Source organism: Chanodichthys erythropterus, chromosome 5 (genome assembly GCF_024489055.1).
Source record: "Chanodichthys erythropterus isolate Z2021 chromosome 5, ASM2448905v1, whole genome shotgun sequence".
Classification (NCBI taxonomy): domain Eukaryota; kingdom Metazoa; phylum Chordata; class Actinopteri; order Cypriniformes; family Xenocyprididae; genus Chanodichthys; species Chanodichthys erythropterus.
Window position 1 is genome coordinate 26,047,666 of NC_090225.1, and position 10,643 is coordinate 26,058,308.

The window sequence follows — 10,643 nt, forward strand, 5'->3', positions numbered from 1 at the left end:
CTCAGCCAAAGAGAAATTAAGGTTTTGGAGGAAAACATTCCAGGATTTTTCTCCATGTAATGCAAGTGAATGGTGCACAATGTAGAAAATGTACAATGTACAAAATCCACATTTGATACGTTGTAAATAATAGGAAAACAATAAATCACACAATATAATACACAGTAATAAATCAACAAGAGAATCAACAAGAAAACAACTGCAGAAGTAAATAATTTGCATTTTTGCCAAAACATTAAACACCATTGTTTGCTGGATAAATAGCATGGACACAACCGACGATTTTAGACACTTTCCTTTGTTGGATTGTTGGAAATCATTAGAGGCGTTGTGCCGAATTTTGACTGCCTGCCAAATTATTACTCCCCTTGTTGAAGTCACTACCTGATTGCTTAATCTTAACCCCACCTCTAATCCTAACCCCTCCCCCACACCTAATCCTAAACCTACCAATACTATGGGGGTAATAATTTGGTGGGGGTCAAAATTCAGCACAACACAGGAAAAATGATCACTACACATTCTGTTATTTATGAGAATGTTCAGGTGTGTTGATAGCCAAGTGCAGCATGAGTGACCAAAGCTTCAATCGCTCAATATCATCTACAGGCAATCTGTGAAAAGTTATGTTTTTTCCCATAACTGCGAAAGTAAACTTTTGGGTTTTGTGTGATTGAGTCATCCAGGATACACATGAACAGACCATTTTTAACAATAAACTGAAAAAAATACTTATATACAGCAATGACCAATTGTTTTGGACAGCGCTCTTTTTCCACACTTGTGAACAATTCGTGCCGCTCTCCTCCATTACAAGGTGAATTCTTGCCACATGACCTTCCCATCCCAACCAGCGAAAGGTTGTGAACTCAACCGTCTTGTGAACGCACCTCACAGAGCATTTGTAGGCAAAATGTATATGTTTTTGTTTTTGTTTTTTTCTGAAAAAAGGAAAAAAAATATTTATTTAGGATATTTAGGAGCCCTCTGAAGCTGCCTAAATATGGATATTTGACTCAAAATGGTTTACATTGGGCACTATTCACTTGCATTACATGGAGAAAAATATTGTAATGTTTTCCTCCAAAACTTTAAAGGGATAGTTCACCCAAAAATGAAAATTTGATGTTTATCTGCTTACCCCCAGTGCATCCAAGATGTAGGTGACTTTTTTTCTTCAGTCGAATGCAAATTATGATTTTTAACTGCAACCGCTGCCGTCTGTCATTCAAATAATAGCAGTGATTGGGAACTTGAACAATAAGAGTCGAAAAAACTTCCATAGACAAATCCAAATTAAACCCTGTGGCTCGTGACGACACATTGATGTCCTAAGACACGAAACGATCGGTTTGTGCGAGAAACCGAACATTATTTATATAATTTTTACCTCTAATACACCACTATGTCCAACTTCGTTCAGCTTCCTGTTAGTGAGGTCAAAAAACGCGTTCTGAAGACGGAAGTGATGTCTCGCCCATATACTTCAATGAGCGCGAAGTATTCGACACTTCCGTTGTCAGAGCGCGATCAGACCTCACTAGCCGGAAGCTGAACGAAGTTGGACATAGTGGTGTATTAGAGGTAAAAAATGATATAAATACTGTTCGGTTTCCTGCACAAACCGATCGTTTCGTGTCTTAGGACATCAATGTGTCGTCACGAGCCGCAGGGTTTAATTTGGATTTGTCTATGGAAGTTTTTTCGACTCTTATTGTTCAAGTTCCCAATCACTGCTATTATTCGACTGACAGACGGCAGCGGTTGCAGTTAAAAATCATAATTTGCGTTCGACTGAAGAAAAAAAGTCCTCTACATCTTGGATGTACTGGGGGTAAGCAGATAAACATCAAATTTTCATTTTTGGGTGAACTATCCCTTTAATTTCTCTTCAGCTGAGAAAAGAAACTTATATACATTTTGGAAGACCTTCCGGCGAGTAAATAATCAGGAAATTTTTGGGTGAACTATTCTTTTAAGCTGGGTTAGGAGAAAGTGTGTTTTTTTTTAATGTCTCACTTGCAGTGAATCTAAAAACACTCTGTTTACAGCAGGAAGTAGGTATATTTGATAAGAGCGTGTGGTACTTCTGCAGCAGTTCCATGATGGAGTTGGCAGTGTTGGCGTCCAGGCCTGTGGTGGGCTCGTCCAGGAATAGGAGAGGGGGGGAGGTGATGAGCTCCATACCGATGCTGCACCTCTTCTTCTCTCCACCAGAAACACCACGCAAAAACATCGTCCCTATCTGAGAGAAAACAAGCCCGTATAAAGTCCTGTCAGTATGGAAGGACACATACTGTAACTACCATCATACAGGATATACTGACATAGCACCAAACCCAATTGTTGTTGTTTTAGAAATAGTTTTTGTGTGACTAAAGCACATATGACCTTGACCCAGTTCTTTCACACACTCTTTGTTCATACCAACACAGCAAATCATTTTCAACATTCCTCTTCACGAGGCTGAAGTCTATTACCTTAGTGTCTGCGCAATCTTTGAGGCCGAGCTCCTGGATGACGGAATCCACCCTCATCTTTTTGTCAGATGAGGAATACTCCTTTCGTGACAAACGAAGATTGGCAGAGAATGCCAAGTTCTCCCTTATTGTCAGAGTACCCATCAGAATGTCATTCTGAAAGATAAACAAAAGGAAATGATGTATGATTTCATCACATTTGCTTCCAATTATCTAGCAATTAATATACAAGACATGCTGTGTAAAATACAACATTATACACACCTCCGTTCAAAAGTTTGTGTTCAGTAAGATTTTTTATTTTTTAAAGAAATTAATACTTGGACACATTAAACTGATAAAAACTGACAGTAAAGACATTTATAATGTTACAAAAGATTTCTATTTCAAATAAATGCTGTTGTTTTGAACTTTCTATTCATCAAAGATTCCTGTCAAAATATTAAGCAGTTTTCAACATTGAGAATAATAAATATTTTTATATTCATATCAGCATAATCAACAACATCAGAATCAAGTAATGATGCTGAAACTCAGCTTTGCATCACAGGATAGAAGTTATTTTAAATTGTAGTACTATTTCACAAAACTACTGTTTTTACTGTATTTTGGATCAAATAAATGTAGCCATGGTGAGCAGAAGAGACTTCTTTCAACAACATAAAAAAAATAAAAAAAATTACTGACCCTAAACTTTTGAACAGTAATGTATATATCAATTCTTTGTGTATTTTGGAGAATTAATTTATTTAAATTATTTAGAAGCCACAGAGAGTTTTGTCTCCCTACCTGAACTACATATGCTGAGCAGAGCCTGAGGTCAGAGGTCACGATGGTGTTGTCAACTAGAACTTGACCTGATTTTAAACCCTTAGGGTCTTTTCGTCCTGCAATGACATCCAGAAGCCTGAAGACAGACAAACTTAATTAATGCCACATACACTGCGTTTCAAATTATTATGCAAGTGACATATCAGTAAGATTTCTGTACAATAAACATTCAGATTTTAGTTTTTCTAAGAAAATGTTTGTTTGTTTATTTATCCATGTCTTTTTAGATAACTGGTATCAATCTCAGACAAAATAATTTACCAGATCTATGGAAACCCTACTTAGAGGTTGTTCCACATTATTAAGCAAGTCACAGTTCTCATGCCATATGGAGAGGAAGAAAGATATTTCTGAAGATGAAAAGCATGAAATGGTGCAATGTTGTGCATAAGGCATGAAAACAACTAATATTATGTGAAACTGATTGGAGATTATCGAATTATCGTAAGATTTGTGAGTGATTTAGAGCACAGCAGAACTCGGTCAGATAAAGGCTTATTGAGGAAAGTTCCTGTCAAAAAAATGTATTGTATTAAAAGGGCAGCTATAAAAAAAGCCAGTGTTGAGCAGCAAACAGGTATATGAAGCTGCTGGTGTCTCTGGAGTCTCAAGAACCTCTTCATGCAGGCTGGCAGTTGTGCGTAAAGATGCATTTTAGACACTTCGCTAACCAAACCTCACAAAGAGAAACATTTACAGTTTGTGTAGAAATACATTTTCAAACAGTTTTAGTGCTGTGGTGTTTTTTTTTTTTGCAGCATGGGATAGTGCATTGTGCATTGTATTTCAGAAGGCACTATCCTACTTTTTATACCATAACTGAAAATGGCCAGTTATGAACTCCACATATCTTGCAAAAGTCATTTTAATACCCTCATAGACCCTAAAGGGACCTTCCATCTCACTTCCCAATATTCCAGCCCATATCATCACCCGCCAGCTCCCTGCTGACATCTTGTTGAAACGTGGTGGCCATTCACCAACTATCCAGAAATCCATCCATTTAGACCATCCATTGTAGTACGGCATTAGTCAGTGAATAAAACTATTTAAAAATGAGTCTTCATGTATCTCTACACCCACTGTAAATGTTTCTCTTTGTGAGGTTTGGTTTGGAGCAGCTGAAATGCATCTTTACGCACAACTGCCAGCCTGCATGGAGAACATCTTGAGACTCCAGAGACACCAGCAGCTTCAAATACCCGTTTGCTGCTCAACACTTTATAGCTGCCCTTTTAATGCAATTAATTTTTTGGACAGGAACTTTCATTAATAAGCCTTTATCTGACCGAGTTCTGCTGTGCTCTAAATCACTCACAAATCTTACGATAATTCGATAATCTCCAATCAGTTTCACATAATATTAGTTGTTTTCATGCCTTATGCACAACATTGCACCATTTCATGCTTTTCATCTTCAGAAAGATCTTTCTTCCTCTCCATATTGCATGAGAACTGTGACTTGCTTAATAATGTGGAACAACCTCTAAGTAGGGTTTCCATAGATCTGGCAAATTATTTTGTCTGAGATTGATATCAGTTATCTAACAAGACATGGATAAATAAACGGACAAACATTTTCTTAGAAAAACTAAAATCTGAATGTTTATTGTACTGAAATATTACTGATATGTCACTTGCATAATAATTTGGAACGCGGTGTATGGTATGCAGATAACAACTTAAAATTGTGAGGTTAAAAAAAAAAAAAAAAAAAACTAACAAAAAAATTAAATTGAACACTTAAAGGGATACTATACAGAACCAAACTACACTGGACTTTCATTGTAGGCATACAGGATTGTAAATAATAACTTCCCAATCTGAACCAATTCATTTTCGCATGAAACTTGTGATCGTGATATTTTTCTTTAAAATGAATTTCACTTACTTTGATTTTGTGTCTAATGCAATAAGATTCAGAATTTGTTTAGCATCCGAATACTATTAAATTGAACCAAAAGAAGTAAATGAATTTGCGCTTACGATGTCTTTCCACTTCCAGTGGGGCCCATTATAGCATTCATTCCAGGGTTCATGATGCCACTGCAACAGATAAACCAAATGAATATTGATTTTTAATGATACCACTGAAAAACCAAATGAAAAAAAAAAAAAAAAAAAAACTTTTTAGACTGCTTTCAACTAGACAAGAAGTTTGTTGCATTGAGAGCAGCTTTAAACTGTACATCACTGTTTCTTCTCCATACAGGGCTGATATTGACTATACAAGAAAATACCCATTAACAATGACATTAAAAGTAATGGTGGATGGCCAATATGAGTTTTTCACTACCTAGACTAGAGAACAGGGTGGCTGATATTAATGCAGACATAAACGGATGTCCTTTACTTTTGAGGTACATCAAAAGTACAGAAATTGAGTCTTTATTACAAACTGAAATAAATTTTTAATTTTAATATATTTTAAAATGTAATTCATTCCTTTGATGTCAAAGCTGAATTTTCAGCATCATTACTCCGGTCTTCAGTGTCACGTGATTATTCAGAAATCATTCTAATATGCTGATCTGCTGAAATGAAACTTTTCTGATTATTATCAATGTTGAAAACAGTTTTTGTTGCATAATATGGAAACTGATACACCACCATTCAAAAGTCTGAGGTAAGTAATATTTAAATAAAAAAAAAGAAAAAATATATTTTTTTTCCTGCAGAAAAAGTGACAATAAAGAGATTTATAATGTTACAAAAGATTTCTATGTCAAATTTTTGTTCATCATTCATGTTATATGGTTTCCACAATAATATATCACAGAGGATGTTTTGTTTTATACATTTTTGCAATATTACTTGAAACTGTCTTTACTAACTAATATAAGAATATTTATTAGGTGCACTGAAAGGAATAATATTAATATACATCATCTGTGCACAAGGTAGGGCCTTAAAAACATCAGACCAATCGTTTACGCGATCATCGCATAAACGTTTGGTCTGATGTTTTTAAGGCCCTACCTCGTGCAGAGACGAGCGCTGCTGCGTGCTCCAGTAACTTTCCACACTCCACAGGTGCCGTATGCAATGTTTTTGTCAGGAGACAGGAGTAACAACTGCAGATTATGAGTTACCTGCGGTGAGTCCGACATAATGAATCCAAAAAACACGACACAGCGAATGCCGGTGTAAACACTCATTTTCCAATACTCGTGCATGAGTTTTGGGAGGCGTTCCTTTGAAATTGCTGTTTTTGGGGTTGTTCTTACGCATGCGCTCATTTCAAAAACTCACTAACAGTCTTTGGTTTCTCAGTCGACGAAAAGATCCTCTTTAGCACCTTTAAGCAGCAAAACTTTCAGGACTGATACTGGTGGATCCAAAATGATCAATATTCATATTCATACATTTTATTAATATTTCATGTTAATCATTTATACCTTATGATTTATCAATATTACTTTTGATTTCATGTACTCCTACTCCATGTATTAATCCTCATCATATTTTCTCATTTATGGTTATTCTTCTTTTATCTTTAAGAGTATGTATATTCAATTGTTCTTCAAGTGCTCCAGTGTGACAGGTCATGTTGACACGTTTGTGGTTAGATATTGGGTGCCTGCCAAATTTCACAAATGAAGATATTCTCCGAATTGATGTTCTTGTGCACCTTTTCCTGCAATAATATTTTGTATTCCAATGAAAGGGGATATTTGATGTTACTATTCTTTGGTTCTGACAAAGGTGTTAAACCCACTCTTTGGGTGCTATTTTTACTCTATCTGATAATGTCTACAGTCACGGGACCATAAAATTACCCAATGACTGTTTTGATAGCAGGAAACCCTAAAATTTAATAATTTCTTTAAATTATCCAAAACAACGTAAAGGTTTGAGCTGACCTCTCTTATCTATCCAAACAGACCAAAACATGAGTTTGAGTGGGATGTAAGTTTTCCTATGCTTATGGTATAAAACGGACTGGGTCTTTGATAGTTTAGTTTTTCTTTGCTCTTTTTGCTTCTCGCATCTCTTCTGCATGTTCTGCTTCTTCTCACCTACCTCTCATTTCATTCTGCAATATCTTAATTTTCTCTATATTCTGATCTTCATCCTCAACTGTTAGATATAATACTCTGGATCTCATTGCCTCAAGTTTTTGCATCAGATACTAATAAGAAACGTTATTAATAACTGAACACCAATAATAACTGATGATAATTTAGCAGAATAATTTCTGAATTATCATGTGACATTGAAGACTGAAGTAATGATGCTGAAAATTCAGCTCTGCATCACAGGAAATTACTTTTTCCAAAATATTTTAAAATAGAAAATAGAATATTTTAAATTGTAATAATATTTCACAATATTACTGTTTCAACTGTTTGTTTGATAAAATAAATGCAGTCTTGTTGAGAAGAGACATCAACCACATTAAAATGATTCCAAACTTGTGACCTGTAGTCAAAAGTTTAAATTTATGTTTCACGTGACCTGCAGGTTAATGCTTAAAGAACCAGTAGTTGTCACCAAACATGTCTAACCATTACCTGACATCTTTGAGAATGTCCTTTACAACCCACTGCCTACTAAACATTCCTAACCGTTCCTTGACACGGTAACGGAGTTGATGGAAGGTGACAGTGGGGCCTGGAGTCTGGAAACATGGCATCGACTCCTCTGTGTCTGTGGACGGCTGCTCGCTCACAACCACCTCATCCAGCATGATGCCTTCCTCTGTCTGCAGGATACATGAGGATTTAAATAACCTACACAACTACTTTTAATTTGCACCACATCTAACATGTAAAATGCTTTAAAAATACAAGGAAAAATCTAATTATCTGCAGAAAATCATTACTGCAGGAGAAAGTGATCAACGCAGTAAATAATGTCAATGATAATGTTGTGTCATATGTGTCAAACGAATACAATTTTGTCATTTCTGATTGTACCTCTTGAAAATTAATCTGATTATGTTTAGGAATGTGTTTAAAATAGTACATTGAACATTTAGAAATATTTAGCTTTATTAATATATTATGATAAATTTAACTATTACACAATGCCAAGAAATCGATTAGGATACCTATCGGGATGGAAATAAAGAGCCATTGATCAGTGAGTATTAGCCTTTACAGTCTATGGTATTAGCTTACACAAGGGTTTTCATATTTTAACCACATTTTGGAAGATTTCTGTCATCCTATTTAAACGATATAAAGTTTTAAAGTTGGACAAACCAAGTCATAGCACAGAACATTCATTAAATTCATTGCTACGACTTACTGATGCTGGTGCTGTTGTTATCCCACAAAAATGATGTCACTTCCTGGAGTATGAACCAGAGTATGAACCTGGCTTTTGTTACGGTATGGCACTGCAGTAGGGTTAATAACGAGAAGCGGCTCTTATTTAGAACAAGCTTCGTTGTTTAGTACGAAATACCGTGGCTGCGTCCGAAAACCTAGGTAACGTTAGCTGTCTTGCTGCCTCGCTATCTTATAAGAGAATGACTTGTACAGCAGCATTTGTGCATGAAGGTACCTCACGAAACTGATTTCGGGCAGACTTCTGAGGCAGTTTAATGATCTACAGCAATATAGCGTGAGCTTTGGTGAGAACTAAACAAATATTTAATTATTACAGTAGTAATTTTTCTCGATAGAAATGATATCAAAATTGAAATATGTTGGTCAAAATCGTACATTTATACACAAACTGAGCAGCAAATGCAACTTTCGGACGCCATCTTTATTTTTCTAGCTCAACTGTCACAGAATGGAAAGCACAGGATTGTGGAATATCAAAGGCAGCTAAGGATACATCTATGCTTCCTTTAAAAATCGATCTGAGGAAGGTATCTCATGAGACAGGAAGTGAAGCTAACATTGGATTCGAACGTGCCTTGATGCCTTACTACTTTGAAATGTGTCCTCAGAAGGCAGCATTTTCCAGTTTTCGGACGCAGCCCGTGTTTACTACAGTAGTATTCACTGGTGCCGAGTAACAACGTGAAATCTACAGCAGGTTATTTATAGAGAATCATACAGCGTCCGATTCCCGAGCGAATCTTGTGAGTCGATTCATTTCAGTGAATCATACAAAGCAGTCGGTTTAATCTGACTCCTGAACAAATAAGAGCTGCCTGCTTTATTTTAATGGATCAAAAACCTACTACTTTCTTTGTTGATAACTTTACTTCCTGATTTACAAAGTTTCAAACGACAGATCAGAAAAGCAGCTATGAGAAACTGACACATTAACCTGGGTGATTTTAGGTTGGCTAGTCTTTCACTGGCATAAAGTTGGTTTGACGTTTGATATTCGCAAATTTAGGGATCGTCTCTAAAGTTACACTTGAAAATGGTATGCATGATTCTAACTTCAATAACATTTGAAGGGAATAATTTACAGCCATAAAACCAACTGTAAAGTGTTCATCTACATGTCAGCTATGATGCACACATTTATATTTTTATTATTTATTAAAATAAACTGTCAAATCATGTGTAAAAATGGCAGTGGGTTTTATGACTGTAAATTATTTCCTTCAAATGTTATTGAAGTTAGAATCATGCATACCATTTTCGGATGTAACTTTAGAGACGGTCCCTAAATTTGTGAATATCATCAAACGTCAAACCAACTTTATTTTTCACCTTCCTGCAAGACAATTTTGCCGTTATGCTTTCAAATGTAACGTTAGAGAGGAAACTGTAATATCAGTGGATTTCGATAGAATAGGCCTATGCGACGTTATCTAAACACACAAATCAGGAATAACAAAATTTATCACGTTTTAGTATGTGTTCCGGTGTCCAATAAATCGCTAACATACAACTTTTTACTACGTTTCCGACTTAAGAAGAAAACTGTGATATGACTTGTGTAATTTAACTTTATCATTATTGTGTTCGTGAAATAATGCTGATGCTCCTCACTGTTCGTGGTAAACACTAACCTATCGTTATAAGTAACTTAATTCAACTAGTTTAATGCTAAAATCGTGACGGGTAAAGTACAGACACAACTTCACACGGAATTTCCCATTTGTTTACCTCAGTCGCTGATACATTCTCCCATCTCAGGTGGTCGTTTTTAATATTAAACTCCTAAAAATATAAAAAAGGAATATGTGTTTACATACCATGTCTTTGAGGAGATGTGCTCTGGTGGGTTTACCTGTGGTGGTCTTTTGGTCAGTTTGTATGGGTGGGTGGGCTTTAACTCACACTTCCAAGAGCATCACAAACAGCTGATATCTCTCCATATTTGCACATCAATGCACATCACAGCTTTACAATCACACAGGATATACATACAGACACATGAACAGGTTTGTCTGCATATGAAGAGTGTGAAGTT

At 35.8% G+C, this 10,643-nt stretch overlaps 1 protein-coding gene across 3 annotated transcripts in view; it reads right to left on the reverse strand.

The window, feature by feature from the left end:
• Nucleotides 1–10,489, reverse strand: part of abcg2c (ATP-binding cassette, sub-family G (WHITE), member 2c) — a 21,068-nt gene extending 10,579 nt beyond the window's left edge. Inside the window, exons 1-6 of one of the 3 annotated variants that reach the window (XM_067386724.1) lie at nucleotides 10,426–10,489; nucleotides 7,826–8,016; nucleotides 5,298–5,357; nucleotides 3,270–3,387; nucleotides 2,481–2,636; nucleotides 2,088–2,245 (exon numbers count right to left, since the gene is read on the reverse strand). In XM_067386724.1, coding sequence (XP_067242825.1) covers nucleotides 2,088–2,245; nucleotides 2,481–2,636; nucleotides 3,270–3,387; nucleotides 5,298–5,357; nucleotides 7,826–8,016; nucleotides 10,426–10,428 — 686 coding nt within the window. In that variant the 5' untranslated portion in view covers nucleotides 10,429–10,489. Of the gene's footprint in view, nucleotides 1–2,087; nucleotides 2,246–2,480; nucleotides 2,637–3,269; nucleotides 3,388–5,297; nucleotides 5,358–7,825; nucleotides 8,017–8,564; nucleotides 9,489–10,425 lie in introns of those variants that run through there. The other 2 variants (XM_067386727.1, XM_067386726.1) reach the window with 2 other exon arrangements.
• Between the last annotated feature and the right edge of the window lie 154 nt (nucleotides 10,490–10,643).